General features: G+C 34.6%; 1 protein-coding gene across 3 annotated transcripts in view; it reads left to right on the top strand.

Moving 5' to 3' along the window:
• Positions 1-571: 571 nt before the first annotated feature.
• The window catches only part of LOC123553018 (proto-oncogene tyrosine-protein kinase ROS-like), a 133,462-nt gene continuing 112,506 nt past the window's right edge, over positions 572-21,527 (top strand). For all 3 annotated transcript variants that reach the window (XM_053541762.1, XM_053541763.1, XM_053541764.1), the window contains exons 1-3: positions 572-718; positions 13,326-13,376; positions 19,686-19,766. In XM_053541762.1, the coding sequence (XP_053397737.1) occupies positions 587-718; positions 13,326-13,376; positions 19,686-19,766 (264 nt within the window). In that variant the 5' untranslated portion in view covers positions 572-586. The remainder of the gene's footprint in view (positions 719-13,325; positions 13,377-19,685; positions 19,767-21,527) is intronic.

The raw sequence follows: 21,527 nt of genomic DNA on the forward strand, positions 1-21,527 counted from the left end.
GGTTATTATAATATAATCTGAAGCATAACATGATGGCAATAACTTCAGACAGTTTAGTCGTGTTATTCCAAATTGTTAATGAAAATCGTAGAAGAAAATAGGTGCCGATGGCCATTAATCATCTTTATTGCTCTACCTTTAAAAAATATTTACCCGTTACTTTACCTGACATAATTCTGCGATTGTATATAATAAAATTATATGATTAAAATTACCAATGATATTTTTAGACAGGGTGATGCAGTAAAGAAGTAAAATATTTGATTAGTTTACCCATTGAGGTGCGGTCTCCCATACTCCTGTATTGTTGTATTTCATTATGATCCTGATTTACACTTGCACACCTGTCAGAATGTCCCTATTCACACGGGCACGACTGTTAGCACGTCCCATTTTCTATTATGATATTTTTCGGAATTAATCCTATCTTTTCACTGAAATAGAATGTTTGAGTTGTCTCCCTTATCCCTAATGCGGATTATCGTCTGCTTGTCACGTGAGATTTGTTATGCGCTAACCACTAGTTGTATTACTACTTTCTGTTGCTCATTTTGAATCGTACAATGGCTACTCGACGAAGGACAAAATGAATCCAATATTATCTGGAAAATTATATTTGACAATTATTTCTGTGATATTCAATGTATTCTTTGTTAAAGGATTTATAAGTCTGGATAGTATAGAAAGAGTTTGTAAACTCCACTGTGACCATTTACTGGTATGTATATTTATTTAGCAATTAATTAATTTGTAAATAAAAAACATGTTGATATAATTATATATGTTTATGTAGAATAAAATTGATGTGTTCTTGATTTAAGAAGTGAAAAAATCAAATGAAATTCATAGGGCAATGTTAAGACATTTTTGTCATAATCTACTTTCTTGTATGCATGATATTTTACAATAGATAGTCTAATAAAATATTTTTAAAAAGGAGTTTTTTTTTTTTTTTTTTTTTTTTTCATATTTCATGTCAACGTTTTGAAAGAGTTTTTTAAAAATGGGAATTCTTTAATTACATATTTTAAAATATAAACATGGCAGTGTACTTTAAATCAGCAAACAAAATGGAACCAAAAATACGTGGTTTGTGTTAGTTCATATTGTTAAGTTTCTTCTTCTTCTTGTCGTTCGCATATTGTTAAGTTTGAAAGTACGTGTTGACAATTACACAAGACAAAAAAAATAGGCTATACAGTATATTACTAGAAATAATCGCTGACTCTCTACAGAAATATATGAGACAATATAAATTTAGTTTTTTTTCATGACTAAACATATACTTTAAAATTGTATTTAACTTATGCTTCACAGTATACAGAATCTTCGATAAGGTTATAAGTCTCCTAAATACAAATGACCTTCTGGTGCCCCTGCTCCCTAGCATTTCTAAAATACCCCGTAATCATTCGGCCTAATTTCTAATTAACCTTAATTCTTATAAATTCATATAAAATGATGTACGTAAGCGGTGGAGATTATCATCAGCTACATGTCTAGTGTCCAGCTGTGCTTTTTAACTTTGAATCACTTTGGATTCTCGGCCCTCGGCTCTAATCAGCTCCAATCAGATGTATGGCGCAGGAACCATGATCCGGCATATTGTATAGCCCTCTAAACAGACTAAATTACATAAAAACTACATTTTTACACATGCACACGTGTAGAACTTGTGTGTGTTATAATAAGCCCCGTGTGGCTTTCTTTAACATGAGCAAAAAGCGCGGTAATAGTGAATGCGTCTGAATTCCCAAGGATATAGGATTACATGGCTCCAGTTGTAGATTCCGGCCTTGTAGAAAACGCATCTTGGATACTGTATTATAATAGCTTTAGAAATGTTCAGTGATAAGCAAACGAACCCTTTAATTTGAAGAAAAGATAAAGATTTTCGTAAACAGATCCTTGTGCCGCTCTTGACTTATCTAAGAACTATATACACGCAAAATATCTGCGTATTTTTTGGACAATATAATGTTACAACATTTCCCTGTGGAAAATCCGTGCCTTTTTAATATGTCTAGCTAATTTTTTGTGACAGTTTATGCGTACATGTCATGCAAGAAGCTTATATTTCCACTGACACAGAAAATAAAATGTAGTGCAGCAATTATTACATGACGTTCTTAAATTACCATAAACGAATTTTTGTCTTTTGCCCGTTTGGTCTTAAAAAACACGGAATGTTAAAAATGTTGATAAAAAAAATACAGCAGTGATATTAAAGACTCTTTATTAAATCATTTTGGTTGTTATGTTGCCTTTGTTAGGTAAGTTTTGACCCTTTTATTGAGCAGTAATCTGTGAGTCATCACTAAACACTGCTAGTAAACTTAATAGAAACTATTTAAATTTCGGCAATATTTTGTCTTTTCACTATGAGATTGACCAATGTCATAAAGGTGTGTAATAAAATGGAATTGAATAATAAGATACCTCAAAAATGTCTATTTACTTTAGTTTATAGAAGTAAATACCAATAAACTATACACATGTGCACGTAAGGAGAAAGTTACTTATTTTTATGTGTCCCCTGCGAATTTGAAAGTTGTTCGCGCAACCAATGCTCTGAAGCATATTAATTTTATCCATATTCGCATGACACCGAGCAGTTCCCATCTATAGAGCCATTTTGATTTTTTTTTTAACTGGGACAGATAGCATATGTTTTCAAACCTAAAAATTGAACAAAACACATAATGTTGTTGGTGAAAAAAGTATTTTTGTGAACAATTTTCCAGATTAACGAGCAATCAGGAATATAAACTATATGATATATAATAATAAGGGTTTGTGCATGTTCATACACTTGTTTCAAACTGGTTTACATTGTGAAATGATTAAATTTTGCCACATTTATTTTTGCTATGTTTTAATACATTGCTTAAACAGATTAGATGGATTTTCAAGTTCACAAATTACCTTTGACTTAAGTGCGATACTTTTATGCAAACAATCAATGATACTTTTATACAAACAGTTTGTTTAAATACAAACTTATGTGTAGGCTTGTCTGTATCTACGTAACATCAGCAACGATGTTATCATCAGGGTAATATTTTCATATATTTTGTACAAAATTATATTATCCCCAAAAGTGATTATGTCATTTTTATTCCAGAGAAAATGATTGTTTATGGTATATTATTTTGAGTCAAACAATATGAAGGATTAGACGACATATTCGCCAAATATTTGCCTGTTTAGTGTGATTTCCTTTTCCAGCATGCCGCCTTAAACTTTGTGACGTATAAACATGCACTATAATGGTCACATTTCCGGTTTTCTTGTTTTATAGGTAAACATATCGGGTCAGTTTAGAATTCTTTGTAATTACCAATTTAAGAAATTCATTACACTTTCGGCGTTCTTGGCAAATGAACGACAGAATGTGATCGACAAATCTATGAATTATTGCTCTAACGATTCATAGTCAATTGGCCGATCTTACGCATTAATTCATTTCTTATACATGTTATATTAAAGTTAAACTTCCTTTTCATCTAATAAAAAGTCATATTTTGCAATTTGCAACATTCTCCCTTGCCTAATATGGGGGCGTCAAAATAGTGGTACGTTGTCACTACGTTACTTTTATGGTTCACACAAAATGTACGCCATTATTCAGGGAGACTGTAAATACTACGCCTTGTTTAATTGAGAAGAACAAACAATTAGTAAGTCAGACTATTAATATGTAAGACTAATTTAATGGTTTACCCGGTTTAGACATAATATTCTGCGGTGTTTTTCATGTGCAATTTTAAAATTTATTTGAAGAGAGTGCGTTATACAATGATATAAAACTAGTATCTTCAGCAGTATGTTATATACAAACAACCCTGTGATCTTACCACCTGTAAATAAAGACCGCCTTGCTTTTTTATGTTGTTGTTGTTTTTGCTGCTGCTACTGCTACTGCTGCTGTGAGGATCAAGTGGTCGATTTCCAAATTAAACATTTCCAAATTGTGTTTTAACCTGTCCCAAACCTTGTTTTTATATACATGTTATAACTACTAAATTGTAGTATGCATTTGTTTCACAGTCTTGAGTAGTTCAGTCAATCTTACCTTAACCCTTACCATGCTGGACACGATTGGTTCTGCCTTTGCGACCAGTGTAGATCATGATCAGCCTGCACATCCGTGCAGTCTGATCATGATCTGCACTGTTCGCTGTTCAGCCAAGCACCCCTTTTAACAGTTAATGGTACTGACCAAATTGGAAGATGGACAAGTTCATTATAGAAATTTAGCAGGGTAAGGGTTAAGCAGCCAGGCAAGGCAGCGACACAGTAGCAGGTGGTGCTGCTTCAGACAAATTGAAATTAGAACAAAAAGTGAATTAGGTAGCCTAAGTTAGAATGTCTGCTTTATACAGGTGGCTGCAAAGGCAGGTCTAACAGTATATTAAACTCTCGAACTTCTTTAATTTCTTTGAATTAACTGCAGCTTTTTTTGTCATATATCATATAAAACCTGTTAAATGTAGGTAATGGCAGTTTTTTTCTCTCAAAAGAAATGGGACGTTAATTGATTTAAATTAAGTTGATAACAAAAGATGTACCAGAAATTGGGTGTGTGAAAATACATGTTAGAATTACCAATCTCTCATGCAACTACACCAAAAAGATTTATAGTAATGTAAAACACATGTGTGATATAGTATCGTAGCGGGGGAAATTCTTGTAGTTCTGTGTATATTACATTGCATGACACTTGTTTTTCCTATAGTTCCTGAACAGGGGTTAGAGGAAGAACATAGTATGTGTGATTTGTTTAATGTATACTTACCCTTTGCTTTTTAAAATATGAAGAAATCTAAATCATTAAATGTGAACAGAATTACCAGTGTGAAATAACAAGAGGAATGAACTCTGGTCACACTATGTCGTTACTCGTGATATAATAAAACATTTGTTTATTGACCAACAAGCCGTTCAATAAGTGTTTTATAACATGACATTGTTAATTAATTTTCACAGATTTATTTCATTTTTACTTATATTAGCACAGCAAACCATGTTGAATAAGGACCTGTTATGTAGTACAAATTATTACATGACGCCTTATATAAACCGTCGGAGTACATGGTTCACACTTTGTTGTGCTACTGAACGATCTGTATTTCAACACTAAATTTTGCGGGGCAAAAAGTCAAAACTTGAAGAAAAAAATCTGAAAATTTATTTGTAATGTCGTGTGATAAAACGTTTAGTATATTATGGTTCGGCGATCATGAAATAATCTATTTTCTCACTCAGAAGAACTATGAACTCGTGCAGAATGTTATTACAGTTCATAATCAGAGGCGCTACAGTGTCATGAAATACAAATGCCAATTTTACAGAACGCAATTTCCAACTATCTGTGTACGAGGCAATAACCTGACGAAAACACATATATAATCTGAACTGGAACATATTTTACATGACAAAAACACTTGATTTTCAATAGACTCACGCCGTCGTCAATCACAGTAGTGCCGAAAAAGCACGTGGTTGTCAACAAAATATAGGAAGATGACAGAATACAGTATTGCCTTTGTTGTTGAATAAACTATACAGAAATAAAATTCATTAGTGCATAGTTGTAAAATAAGATAGATTGTATGTCTGATTTCGCGGTGAGGCAGCGCAGTTATATAGCCTATACGTATAAACCAAACACTACCTGGTTATAAAGACCACTAGTTTCGTGTCCAAAATAAACATTTTCAGTTCATTATAATCTATGAATAAAGACAGTCTTTATTTTCAGGTTTGTTTGTATTTCGCCTCCTCCAACGAAAAAAGAAACTATTGTCTTGCGACCTCGGCGCTTTGGAGTAGGGTCCAGTATGTTTTCCCAGCTTTCACTTAAATGAGGGTTGTTCCGCAAATACTCCTTATTACTCCCCTGTTTCAAAAAGTCGTAAATCCGACCAACCGACCATTACTTAAGAAATAATTTATAGCAAAAAAAGTGTTTTAACACTATTTACACACAATGGCCGTTATACGTCGGGCGTAATAATTTCACGAGAGAAATTAATTGTACGACGTATTACCGGCCGAATGTATAAATAGTGTTAAAATACGGTTTTGGTATAAATTATTTCAATTCTAATATAACCTTAATCTAAAACAGCAGATAAAATATAGAAGCGCTCTTTCTTGGTCGCAACAAAAACTTTGACGTCACCGCACGTTAACGTGACGTCATTCTAGCGTAAGAGTGTTTTAACAGAGACAGGCATATTAGAATTTACCGTAAGACCCATTCGCATTTTTTTCTGGTAGGAGAACAACAAAGCAAATTATTTAAATTCTATGGTATTTTCTATGTAGACGTTAATGAAAAGTCTTCAAACATTATTGAGTGTACCATTTTAAACACATTATTACATTATCACAAAGTAACTGAAGATTTGTACGGATTCTTCAATTATATCTTCTAGTAAAACCAGTGAGGCTTTGCGGGATCTGTATCACTGGACATACAAGTATGTTCTTTCCATATCGCAATATATAATTAGGCTTTTGAAATTGGTGTTACCGGTATGACAACCTGAAAATTTCTCCACTAGACAAGAAGTTTTTTATGTTAATATTTAGATCATTCATTGAAAAAAAAAACAAAACAAGACAAATTGTACAGTTAAAACTTGGTGATGAGAAGCAATCGGCTAGGCGCCTAATCCGTAAGTTTCCAGTTTGAATCAGGATGACCGTAAAAGATCGCTTGATTACAAAACTCCCAGAATACTAAAATAGTTGAATATGACTGTCTGCCTTGTGCCATAGTCTCTATCTCTATCTGGATTTTAGGGGTTGGAGATGCGAATTCTGCAATAAAGCACGCGTCGAATAACGCATACTAGTATGTAAGACCAACCAGAACAATTTGATTTCCTTTTAAAATTTATAGGTCCTTTTTAAGCATGCAGTGAATAGAGAAAATTGAAAATCTATGTTGTTCAAAAACAGATATTACAAAATAACATATTTATTCAGAAGTATACATAATCGATTTATTTGCCAAAATTCAAAACCGATATATTTTGACTAGTAATTTTTTCAGCGGCTCAAACTTTGATTCGGTAATTTCACAGCAACTTGGCACTCATTAACAGATATTTGCAATAAAATGTTCAAGGTATAACTGGCCACTCAATAAATTACTAGACACTTGGTACTCAAGAGACCATAAAACAGACACTGTTCAAGTGGCTGCTGTCATAATCAGCCGCAAGTTTTGTTTTCTGTGTTGTCCAAAATGTACTTCCGTTCCTAATAATCGGAAAAAACTTTCGACCGTACGACGCAGTCTATCCGTTCGTCGACGTACAGCGTCAGTTGTCGGTTTCGTTGCTTCGGAGGTATATAATGTCAACAGTTTGAAACACTGAATCAATTCAAATAATGTGATTGAATGTAAGATGAAACTCTCGGTTATTTCAATTCGGTAATGCCTTTAAAGTACGCCCGGTGGGTTTGGCCTTCATCCACTTTATATAATTACACGTATACGCATATATTCCTTTAGATTCTAAACCGAGTAGCTCCAGTCATAATGTTCTCTTCCTATGTATTTGGTATGTATATATGGTTTTGTTATTCCATGTATTTCTATTTTCAATGTCGCCGCTTTTTTTCTCTCGAAAGAGTGTTTGTATAAGGATTTTTTTTTAGTTTAGCCATAAACTTGTAAATACTTTAAACTGCTGATATTGTCTTAATCAAGAGATGACGTACTTGTTATTTTCACGCAGCTTGAGCTGTTTGTTCAAAAATAAGTTATTTATCTCCATGTTTTTCATTTCATAATCTATTTGACGTATTACAGACTGAATTTTGTAAGCTTGTTTTGAGGACCATATGTTATACAGGCTTAAAGCCAGATATGCCTTCCTCTAAATAAAGTTATTGCCAACAAATAAAGGATAATAATAATAATTAGGGATAATAATCTACTCTACCGACTATAGAAAACAGACTACTGAAGTAAAATAACATTAGAAAATAGAAAATAAGCTTTCGAAAACAGTGGTATCACATTTTATTGTGATGTAGTTCTCTTTCATTAGTTTAATAAGACATCGCAGACCTTGTCGTCAATTTGGCATTATATTTATATGCTTTAATTTCCCAATATAATTCATCTGTCATCATCTGTAGTAATGAATAGTGATGTGATGATTAATTACGACGCCGATGAATTGCGAACAATATCTACCTGATCTACGAGAGCTGACGTTCTTTGTGATCGCAGTGTATAACAATATAATTGAAACTTTCGGACAAAGTAGCAAGTTTTAACATATTAATACTTGGAAATTAAATGACTTGCACGTCTTTTGCTATGTTTTTTTGTTATGTTTCCTACAAGACACTCAATTCTATCTCCGTACATATTAATTAAGTAACAATTACATAAACAGAACAATATAGAACTGGTTGTTGCCTCCCCGATAAGAAGATTACTCAAAAGAGCGGACGGAGTGGTCCTGTGGTAACCCCCCCTGACAAGGGAACCTGGGATCATGAGTTCGAGATCCCACTTTTCCTACTAAAATTTTCTAACTGTCTGATAGGAGTCCCGTGTGCGAGTGCTTTACCCGTAGTACGAAGGGAAGCATCTGAAATCGGAGCGTCTTCAGAATTTTGCAAATTACTTCAGCTAAAAATGACTAACGGGCCTTATCGATGGTTTAAATACAAACATATACCCTTAAACACACCCCCTCCAAATTATTCCTAGATACGTGTATAGCCAAGTTATGCAGTCAAATTATCACCGTGTACCTGTAGTTGCTATCAAAACATGTCCTCAGTCCAAGGAAATTTTTAACGTTCTCATATGCGAAAAACAACTAAGTAAACGATATTTATTTCTTTTGAATTGTCTTTCAAATACGGCCATAGATAACCAGTATGTAATCCGAAATATGATTTGTAAGCCCCCGCCACGAGTGGGGGTGGGGGTGGGGGGTATAGAAATGGTCTCCGTCCGTCCGTCCATCCGTCCGTAACACTTTCGTGTCCGTTCCATATCTCCTAAACCCCTTGAAGGATTTTCATGAAACTTGGGTCAAATGATCACCTCATCAAGATGATGTGCAGAACTCACGAGTCAGCAATGTCGGCTCAAGTTCAAGGTCACAACTCAAGGTCAAAGGTTTTAACCTTCCATTTTGTGTCCGCTTTATATCTCCTAAACCCCTTGACGGAATTTTATAAAACTTAGGTCAAATGATCACGTCATCAAGACGATGTGCAGAACTCATGAGTCAGCCATGTTGGCTCAAAGTCAAGGTCACAACTTAGGGTCAACGGTTTGAGCCTTTCATTTAGTGTCCGCTCTGTATCTCCTAAACTCCTTGAAGGATTTTCATGAAACTTGGGTCAAATGATCACCCCATCAAGACGATGTGCAGAACTCATGAGTCAGCCATGTTGGCTCAAGGTCAATGTCACAACTCAATGTCAAACGTTTTAGCCTTCTATTTCGTTTCCGCTCTATATCTCCTAAACCCCTTGAAGGAATTTTATAAAACTATAAAACTTGGGTCAAATGATCACGTCATCAAGACGATGTGCAGAACTCATGAGCCATGCCGGCTCAAGGTGAAGGTCACAACTTAGGGTCAAAGGTTTGAGCCTTCCATTTTGTTTCCGCTCTGTATCTCCTCCTAAACCCCTTGAAGGATTTTCATGAAACTTGGGTCAAATGATCACCTCATCAACACGATGTGCAGAACTCATGAGTCAGCCATGTTGGCTCAAGGTCAATGTCACAACTCAAGGTCAAATGTTTTAGCCTTCCATTTCGTGTCCGCTCTATATCTCCTAATCCCGTTGAAGGATTCATATGAAACCTGGGACAAATGATCACCCCATCAAGACGATGTGCAGAACTCATGAGTCAGCCATGCAGACTCAAGGTCAAAAACAACTTAGGGTCAAAGGTTTGAGCCTTCCATTTTGTGTCCACTCTGTATCTCCTTAACCCCTTGAAGGATTTTCATCAAACTTAGGTCAAATGATCACCTCATCAAGAACTCATGAGTCAGCCATGTCAACACAAGGTCAGTGTCACAACTCAAGGTGAAAGGTTTGAGCTCAGTATCTCCTAAACCCCTTGAAGGATTTTCATGAAACTTTGGTCAAATGATGACCTCATCAAGACGATGTGCAGAATTCATGAGTCAGCCATGTCAGTTCAAGGTCACAGCTCAAGGTCAAAGGTTTACCCTTTCACTATCCATAACAGTGGTGGGAGATTTAACTGTCTTTCAGACTGCCTTGTTATGATGAGAAGACATCTACATAATTGGGGCCTCCATTGCCGATCGCTGACCTTGAATCACTTGTCCCTCACAGATGTGGTTCAAGCCTTGCTCGGGGCGATGAATTCCTCATGTGAGGCTTAAAGAGGGACAGTGGTTCTACCCAGGTACCCGCCCGTGAAGAAATAATGCACGGAGGGGCACCTGCGGTCTTCCTATATACCATCAAGAGCTGGAAAGTCGTCATTTGTCCTATAATTGTGTCGGTGTGACGTTTGATAAAAAACAAAACAGAAATACTTCTACATATAAATTAAACCAACAATGGTAAGCATAGGGCATGCAGATAAATCAGTTTTGACTGTTATTTTTTCTCTGGTAAGTCTTTTTTTTAAACTTGGAGTTTAGACAGACATGGAAGAAAACGGACTTGTCTTTTCATAACATTCATGTCATTACTCTGAAATCAAATCAGTTTATAATTTCTATTTGAGTGGCATAATTATATGCATTGTACTGATAGCTGATGGACTAGCCGAGAAAACCGGCATTCTACAGATTGATTCAAGTTAATTTCTCAGTGGTATTCCCTCGGGGAAACAAAATAGCTTGTTAGGTTATTATATAGATATGTTATAGGGCCAAATTATTGTCCCGCACGAAAATTATTCCACTAGATTGCGTGTCTCACGTTTTCTTGCATAAATGTAAACGTAGGGAATTCTAAGACAAGAATGCCATTTACTATATTTGCTTATATAATTTATAACCGCGTGTAGTCCACGATGTCTCAGAAATAATACAGGTCGACAAATTGGACTGCTAACTGGATAAAACCTTGAGTGAGTTAAATCATATAGCCATGACTACATGACGACATGACTATATTTGCGGAAAATAGACTTATTTTCAGTAAACATACCATGTATTTACAAGATTCTTTGTTCGCTAATATGTGCGATTGTTCATTAATATGGTTTAAACTAATTTAGTTTAGCTCGATTGTGTTTATTTGAACCACTCTGGAGTGTCCGCTTCCTGAAAAAAAAAAACATTCATATGGACGATTTCTTTTAGACTTCCAAACATGCTAAATATATTCAAAGAAGTATAAAATTTATGTTTATAGCTCTTTGATATACATGTATTCACCAGTACGACCGTTGAATATTTTTATACTTGGTTAATAGTTACACTTTAATTCCGATTTATCTCAGACGCTCGAAGTATGTTTGTAAATTTGATGATGAAGAGTCTGTATTATTGTAATCGGATTTCAGTATTTGTAATTAATTGTATACTTTGATGAAGGAGATGATTACTCTTTAGTCTGGAATAAGCCTGATAAATCGGCTACAAATATTGACCACTCAGTTTGGCGTTAAATTCGAGGAGTAGCAAGTCATCTCGTAGAGCTTTATCCAAACTAAGTCTGTCAGCAGAATAATTGTAGTAATTACAGCAGCAGGAACAGCAGTAGTAGCAGCAGCAGGAACAGCAGCAGCAGCATTAACAATTACAACAAAAATAAAGATGACAGCAGCAGTAATAGAAATAATAGCAGCAACAACATTAGCAGAAGCGTCAAAAGCAAGAGCAATAGAAACAGAAGCAGCTACAGCTATGTTGGCAGTGCTTTTGAAAGTTTTGAGACCTAAGCATTGGCTATCAATGCTTGCAAAGTATCGCTACACTGGTCACATTATACAAAGCAATTGTACTTCCCTAAAGTTATTTTAAGGGAATGGCTTTATTTGGCAATAAAATGATTCAATTGCTTTATATTATCTGTGACATCGCAGACTGTTTTTCCATTATAATCAGTATGACTTACTTAAGGGTACACTTTATTTTGTGAAATACCATTAAACGTAAACTGACATTTTGTGAAATACCATTAAACGTAAACTGACCATACAATTTAAATTATGATCGTAATTGGACCGAAATCTCAGAACCACAGAACTTTTTTTTTTCAGTAACAAAAATGGTTCGATGTAATTTATGTTGATTTTATAAAACTTAAGTACACATACATTTATACCATGTACATCTATAGAAAACGACCTTACTATCATCTCGTAGAGTTTTATACAGTACTAAGTCTGTCAGCAGAACAATTGTAGTAATTACAGCAGCAGCAGCAGCAGCAGCAGCGTTAACAATTACAACAAAAATAAAGATGACAGCAGCAGTAATAGAAATAATAGCAGCAACAACAATAGCAGAAGCATCAGATGCGACAGCAATAGAAACAGAAGCAGCTACAGCTATGTTGGCAGTGCTTTTGAAAGTTTTACGACCTAAGCATTGGCTATCAAAGCTTGCAAAGTATCGTTTCACTGGTCACATTATACAAAGCAATTGTACTTCCCTAAAGTAATTTGAAGGGAATGGCTTTATTTGGCAATAAAATGATTCCATTGCGTTACATTATCTGTGACATCGCTGACTGTTTTTCCATCATAATCAGTATGACTTACTTAGGGGTACACTCTATTTTGTGAAATACCATTAAACGTAAACTGACCATACAGTTTAAATTAAGATCGTAATTGGACCGAAATCTCAGAACCACAGAACATTTTTTTTTTTCAGTAACAAAAATGGTTCGATGTAATTTATGTTGGTTACATAAAACTTAAATAAACGTACACTTATACCATGTACATCAGTAGAAAACAACCTTACTTATTAACGGGTAATTTATATGATTAATGGCTTTTTCGGTAAAAAGAAATTTCCTCAAAATGTTAAAACGTGAACTAGTTATCAACAAATGTATAATATTTCAAAAGTTCAATGTGGAAGTTGGCCGCTTTTAAAAAGAAATATATATCTTGTTATGATTATGTCTAGCCGCAGTTGACATAAATTAGTTCCACGCCGTTTCATGAAGCCCTATCTACATAAATGAACCAAACATGATCATTCGCGTTTAAAAGAAATTCGCCGGCGAATACTAATATCGCAGTTAGTAAGCCTGTCCAGAACTGCTATTCTTATAAAATGGGTTTCGTCTATTTACGAACTTTTAACTTATTTTTTCAGGTTAAAGAAAAGGATACGCTATACTGTGATAATGGCTGTCAAACAGAACAGGTGAGAATTGTGATAAGATTGCCCGCTAGAATGATCAGGATTACTTCCCCTTAATCGAAGAACGCCATTTGTACTAATGAGCAGAAATACTTCAATCATATTTTAATCTTAAATATTATTATGTGCTGCATTGATCATGTTGTCAGGTAAATTGTCTTGTACTTAATAAAAGAATATACAATTTTCAGAAATAGAATTGTCCTTGTGTACGTGTAGAAAATGGAAAAAAAATGCCACCAGGTCTGTCCCCAGTCTGTTTGGGCCAGACTGGGGAAAATAATAAATTGCTCTATATGAACCTGTTATATTACAAAGTGGCTAAATTGCAAGAAACCATTTAAAAGATATTTTCTTTCCCTATATGGTATGTATAAAAATGAGGCTTCACTGCAGTCTACTCTGGTACTGTATTGCAAATGTAACACTATGAGATACACTATATAATATATAGGTGGTACATAAAGTGTCTGGTACATAAAGTGACTGGTATATAAGGTGTCGCACCCTATTGCAAATCGTCTAACTGTAGAAATGCTTTTAATACTGTACTTTACCGTGCTTTAGGGCACAGGGGTCTGAAATTCTATCAATAATACCATAGATGTCTATCTTTACAAAAAATACCCCCTATATATATATAAAATAAACACCAGGAATGAAACGTCAAAAACCCAGGGTCCCCTGAAAATACGCACGGAACACAGGGTGATCGCAATTTAGCGAGCGTGGTGAAGAAATAACACTAAAATACACCTACCACACTCGACAGTATTCAAATCTGATACACTTTACGAGAGTAATCAAACATTTTCTGAGATTTTCAGCTGTCGCCGAAGCCATTCGCTGACGTCACAACAACAACAACAATTACAGCGCCGGGATAACAATAAAATACTTATTTTATCCTTTAAAATTTGTACATCGAGTAAATAAGTATTAGAATATTTATATGTTTACATCAGTCTATAATATCCTCTAGATTCCTTTTGCAATAAAAAAATAATTTACAAAATTTGACTGGGAAAACCGGTAAAGGGAGGTTACTCTTGGGATAATCGATTTTTCGATGCAGCGGAATATCTAAATTCAGTAGTAAAACTTGATACTTGGTGTACAATGACTTTTTTATATGAATAGAGCAATATGAAAATGTCTGTTATGTAATTTGAAGGTAAGACAGTACGGGAATTGCTACTTTCTTATTTTCATCCCGGCGCTGTAATTGTTGTTATTGTTGTGACGTCAGCGAATGGCTTCGGCGACAGCTGAAAATCTCAGAAAACCTCAGAAAATGTCTGATTACTCTCGTAAAGTGTATCAGATTTGAATACAGTCGAGTGCGGTAGGTGTATTTTAGTGTTATTTCTTCACCACGCTCGCTAAATTGTGATCACCCTGTGTTCCGTTTGTATTTTCAGGGGACCCTGGGTTTTTGACGTTTCATTCCTGGTGTTTATTTTATATATATAGGGGGTATTTTTTGTAAAGATAGACATCTATGGTATTATTGATAGAATTTCAGACTCCTGTGTTTACAAGGGCGTAGGAGCTGGGGCGGCAGGGGCGGCACCTGCCGCCCCAATATTTCGAGTAGCGGCAAAATGCCGAACTCGTAAATTTTTGAAAAGGCTAGAAAATATAATTGAAAATAAATATAGCGGTCTTCCATTTATCACGAAGTGCATCGGTGACTGATATGTACGCAGAATCTTGTCATATCACTGACACCTTGCTAGATCACCTTGGTGGCAGGGTATTGTACAAAATCGATAATCCGCAACGACCAAGGTCGCTGTATTTTCACGCCCCGCAGACTCGGATTATAGGCAATACATTAATTTAATTAATGAAAGTTAATCGTTTTTAATTGCTTACTGCCAAAATTGCAATTCTCTCATTCTGCCGACAAAGGAAAGTATAAAACACAAACGCAAATCGGGATCTTTAGATGTCTTTACATAAAATATATTAAATTAAATATTTTTGACACTTAAACATATTGTTTGAAAATCAAAAAGCACCAATCATAATGATTAAATTCAACGCATAAAATGTAGAAAAATCCCCATAGATTTTACAGATCTAGTAAAATTAACAAGTATTACAGCTTCTACATAAAAATATAAAAGGCCAATCAGCCTCGCAATTTTGCATTTCCAAATCGATCATTTGGTAAAAAGAACCCTTGATCAATGGTTCAAAGAAAACAGTGAACTGCGTTTTACCTTTACAATGCCATTTAATGACTAAAATGCTATAAGGATTGGATTACCCCTTTAAGTCAGAGTCTTGTGCTCGATCCCCTACTTAGACATTACTGGTTTTACCCTGGCAAGACATTGTCCGTATCTAACATCGTACCGCCATTACAGTGTTTAAACATAGTAAACTGTAAATAGGGGTGAAAACTCGAGAAAAAAAGAACGAGTATGTTCAACAGATACTGAGCAGTCCAAGAAGTCACCAGATTGCACCATTTACTCAAGCTATATGCAAAATTTTTCCGGAGCAACCCCGGACCCCGTTCATAGGAGGGGGACACTCCCTCCAAAACCCACCCCCTCCGCCGCCCCAATGCTCAAATCGTCCCTACGCCCCTGGTTTAGGGTTAGTCCAACTTATTGTATGCAAGTCGCGATATTGTGATAATTTTTGCACAGGTCAATATTCTACCCTATCATGAAAATCTCTTGGAATGAGTGATGACGTCAAATTATTTGGACTAGCATTAGGGTTTAGTGGATTTTAGGGTATAGAGGATGATAGATTGATATTTTTTGCATTTAGACATAGATTATTGAATAAACTTCCATTTCATTCTTTTACTGGCTTGCAGACAAACTGACATACATTTCAAATGTTTGCTTGTATCAGTTTTCGCATGTCATCATACAAAAATCAAAGCTATCCGATACTGACTAAATCAAGGTAAAAAACATCATTGACTGAAAAGTATTTGACAGAAATTTAAAATGTCCAATCTTTCTGAAAAGAGTACACAATAATAAAAGTCATTATAATTCTAATATATAGTAAAAAATCTTTGTAGTGTATTTAGATGTGGTTTTAATAATTAATAACTGAAAAATGACCAAAGTTATCCTGTACAAAATATATCAGGGCATATGTAAAAAATGCAAGGGAGAAAAGAAGCTCATGAATTAAAAGCTGAATGTTTTGAAAATAATACGACATTTTCCATGTGAAATGCAGGAAATAACTATACTTATTTTCTTTGAATTGGAATGCAGGAAAAGTTTGTTAGCTATGTGCTACACCCTAAAGAACTGTATTATCCTTTGTTGTAAACAAGTAGTAATTTATGAATATTTAGTATATTACATACCTGTCACTCTGGAAGTATATAAAATTCTGAAATATTTGTTTATATTAAACACAATCATCATATATTGAGTATTTGGAATCGTTATATTTTTTCTGTTATTATTTATAGATGTGTGCCTCAGTAATCTTGCATCAATTTTAAATATTCACTAGGTTTACCCTAGTCTATCCATTTGAAAATATTTTGGAACTCATGTCAGTAGTTAGTCTGGACAATTTTTACATGCTACGATGTGTTGCAGTGAACAATGATCTGTTTCAATGCTGAAATTATAACTATCAATGTTAAAGCTTTCATTATGGTCTATATTTAAATTCAAATTTATTATTTTGTGCAATTTGAGTGATATAAGATTCACATAGCATTCTGAAGAACATTTCACTAAACTAGTGTCAGTAGGTAGACATCTGCAGGTAGAAATGAAGAACAGCAATAGTGATTCTGAACACACCTGAGTTCATGGACATTTGTAAAATTTAAATATTGGGCAAAGTAAGCAATATTTCTTAAATTCGATAATGCCTTTTTATTGGCAATTTGATGGTCTATTTATGAATACATATAAAAGCAATATTGTTTATGTTGAAGCATTGCTTTGGAATACGCAAATACACTGTACAGGAATAATGTCAATTTCTGTAGTCTTTGAGATGTTACAGGTTGTGATACCTATATTGACTAGATGCCAGTTTAGGCAAGAACGTTGTCATAAAATGAAAAGGATAAAAAACAACCTAGAAATACAAGAATTCTTCTTCCTCTTGTGTGTAAGAAGACAGTTAGGCATTTTTTGGATAGTTGTATGCATTCTACAGGAAATAATAAAAGATCAATAAAAACGCATTGTCCTGATAACTTAAAGATGTATTACTTTGTAGTCCAATATTTTAGTGTAAGGATAATATATACCCTACAAAATATTTTTATATAATCCGGAAAGTAGCACTGTAATTGTTCCATTTCCAAAAAGACTATAAGTTGATTGATATAATGCATGGCATAACATTTGATGTTATCAGAGTTTCTTGATCTAAAGGTCCCATGTTTCCTGAAGAAATTTTCTGATGTTTAGTTAATTGGACTTCAGTAAATCATTGCTTTGAAAAGACTCTTTCAAGTTCCTTTCAGGAGAAGAGAGAACACTTTCAACCAGTTAATTGGTCTTGGTGGCTGAAATGGTTCTATCTAATGGAATTTTGATAGATTAATTGGTCAGTTGACAGGCCTGGTAGGTTTTATTGGTCAGTTGCCTAGCCTCATAAGTTTTATTGGTCAGTTAATGATGTTTAAAGTTTTTTTTACCTTAGTGTGGATATTAGAGCAGATGCAGTGGTAACACTAACTTTGAAACCAGAGGTCATGAGTTTGAGCCAGGCTGCTCCTCAAATTAAAATTACTAGTCCAGTGTATGGGTACTTTACACCTGGCTTTCTGCAGAACCAGAGAAGCTTCTGGAATTGGAGCATCTTCTGTATCTTGCAGTATTCTCCCACTAGAAATTATCAAGGTCACTCATGTAGGCTAATGATGGCAACTATAAATAAGCTTGTTGGTGATATTCTGTTCTAGTTAGGTTGAGTCTGGATAGAATTTACTGGTAAAATCAGTATTTTGGTTTATTCAGTCAATTGACAGGTCTTGATTCAGTTTACAGGAGTTGAGTGGATTTTTCATATTCAAGTCTTAAGGTTTTACTTGTCAGTTGACAGGAGTTGAGTGGATTTTTCATATTTAAGTCTTAAGGTTTTACTTGTCAGTTGACAGGAGTTGAGTGGATTTTTCATATTCAAGTCTTTTAAGGTTTTACTTGTCAGTTGACAGGAGTTGACAAGACCTAAATAGGTTAAACTGAACAGTCGGTGGGTCAAGATAAGTTGTACTGCATGGCCATTTGACAGGTTATAATAGGTTTGACCAGCCAGATGGGTTTAACTGGATAGTTGACAGGTCATGATATGTTTAACCAGCAAGTTGACAGGGTCTTTATAACTTTGACTGGCATGTTCACAGGTTGTAATAAGTTTAACTTGCCAGTTGACTGGTCGTTATATGTTCAATTGGCCTGACAGGTTTGAGTAAACAGGTCATGTTAGGTTTAACTGGCCAGTTGACAGGTTGTTATAAGTTCAACTGGCCAGTTTACAGGTTGTTATAAGTTCAACTGGCCAGTTGACAGGTTGTTATATGTTCAATTGGCCTGACAGGTTTGAGTAAACAGGTCATGTTAGGTTTAACTGGCCAGTTGACAGGTCGTTATATGTTCAATTGGCCAGTTGACAGGTTTGAGTAAACAGGTCATGTTAGGTTTAACTGGCCAGTTTACAGGTTGTTATAAGTTTAACTGGCCAGTTGACAGGTTGTTATATTTTCAACTGGCCAGTTGACAGGCCGTTATATCTTCAACTGGCCTGTTGACAGGTTTGAGTAAACAGGTCATTTTAGGATGGCTGTTGGCCCTATTTTAATTTGTCCCAAAGGAGGAAAAATTGAACGTAAATTTGAGAAGTGTTTTGAATCTTTTCATATCCCTGCCAACCTTGGGAAAGGACAGTATCCCTACTGGTACATTGTAATTAGATGCTACTTTAAAGTTTTGCTTTAAAAATGCAATTTGCTTTCAGTTTTACATTGTGACCATTTTTTTTTTATTTAACCGTTATGTGCTCCATGATGGTACTTCAGATTCTTGTTCTGCTCATTGTAAACTATTCTGGCTGCTGACTAGATAATCTTTTTTAGTTTTTTAATCATTTCTCTTATATATTCTGACCAATTTTTCTTGGCTCTGATTATCCAGTGTTTTGAGAAGAAAATGGACATAATTATACAAAATTTGAAAAGCCAGAGGAATTATCTCCTGTGCATAAAACAAATGGGCTGAACACAGACTAATTGTAAACATGAAGTATGCCTTTTACTGGATGTTTTTCAAAAATGATATATGATATGATTTAATTTTTCAGTGTTATGTGGGATGTTCCCAGTATGAAGAGGCAGTTACAGAAACACCATGTTCCACAGTGTGTTCAGATTTACTTGTAAAGGTAAGATTAATTAGCTGAAATGTTTGTCTATATTTGATTAGATTGATAATGTTCTCCTTATCACCAGGTGTAGCAAGCACCTCCCAAAAAACCTTGAGCTCAATGCCAATTTTACCCTTTGGCTTAAAGGTTTAAATTGTCTTTGATCATGTCTTATCTGTTAGACATTGGGCATTTTAGAAGAAAAACAAAATAAAGTACAAACTTTCAGTGTTTTCTGTGATAAGATTGCATTAATCATAAAAAAAATTGCTTGTCCGTATCACCATAATTATAAAGAGCAACAAATAACAGGCAAAGCATCATTACCCTTCAGGAATCAAATTATGAACATTAAATGACTTCTCATTCAAAAATATGCGTTAATGTAATATTTAACCCATAGCCTGATAAGTTTCTATAATGAACTTGTCCATCTTTCAATTTGGACAGTACCAATAACCGTTAAAAGGGGTGCTTACCAAAACGATACTGACTGAATGGTGAACAGTGCAGATCATGATCAGCTTGCATGGATGTGCAGGTTGCTCATGATCTGCACTGGTTGCAAAGGCAGAATCATTCGTGTCCAGCATGATGAGGGTTAACTTCTTGAAAATATTTTGGAGATACATAAAGCTTTTCAGTTCAAGGAAAAGCAGTAGACATTTTATCTGACATTTGATATCTCGGTGGAATTTTCATGCTGCAAGTTACCATCTTTATTAATGAAGCAGTAATATAAATGATAAATACATTTTAAAAATATAATATTATGATATTTGAGCCTTTTTTGTTTTTTCTTTTCCCTCTGATTGTAAGAAACGTGTCACGGTGCTAAGTCATTAACCTCTGCTGTATGGATATTGGTGATCTCCCTTTGCTGATATGCCTTTGCCTGCAATTTTTGGAATATTCATCTATTGACTTTCCAAAAAAATACTTATGTATTAGCCATATCTAGTAAAAAAAATAAAACCCACATTGATTTAGTATCATATGATGCTATATGGTATACATTCTGACTGATATATTAAATATTTGGTGCTGACTTTTGCTTGATGAATTCTAACCTATTGCCTGCAAGTGACACAAGTTAATTAATAAAGTGTATCTGTCACTCAGCTGGCTGGGCTGCTGTCAGAATGGTCAAACAAAATTGGATTGAAACTCCACCACAGATATTGGAATTTATGAGCGAAAGCCAAAATATACAGTATGTATATTTGATTAAGAGACTGCAGAATTTGTGAGACTTTCCCCAAGAAATGTGTTCACCTTCAGGGTTTGTCATGTCATAGTCAGAAGAACATTGTTCCTGTTTGTGTCACAATTGTCAATCAAGTCTGCAACTCCTAAATTGTATTTTATTTGCTAGAAATTTGATTGTCAAACATTTACTACACCCACCACATAGATGATTAAGTCTAAAGTTATACATTATTGAAGGCAGCTGTGATAGTCAAGATTTTGAAATTGAATTAGGAGCATTTCTTGTTCATTTTATAGAATTACGTGTCATTTTATGTCCATTTGTGATTTCACTGCTATGAAAGAAGCAACTGTTTGAAGATTTAAAACTTGAAGGTATTTGAACTGTTCAAAACACATCAAGAAATGAAAATTCAATAAAAAAAAATTGAGATGTAGCTTAAAATTCTTGCAGATTTCAGTTATGCAACAAAGGTTCTGCGTGAACTGCCTCTTTGTTTTTGCAGTAGACAGTACTTATACAATGGGATCACTGCATCACAGACAATTTAGTAATTATCCAGTAGACAA

Source organism: Mercenaria mercenaria, chromosome 4 (assembly GCF_021730395.1).
Source record: "Mercenaria mercenaria strain notata chromosome 4, MADL_Memer_1, whole genome shotgun sequence".
Taxonomy (NCBI): Eukaryota; Metazoa; Mollusca; class Bivalvia; order Venerida; family Veneridae; genus Mercenaria; species Mercenaria mercenaria.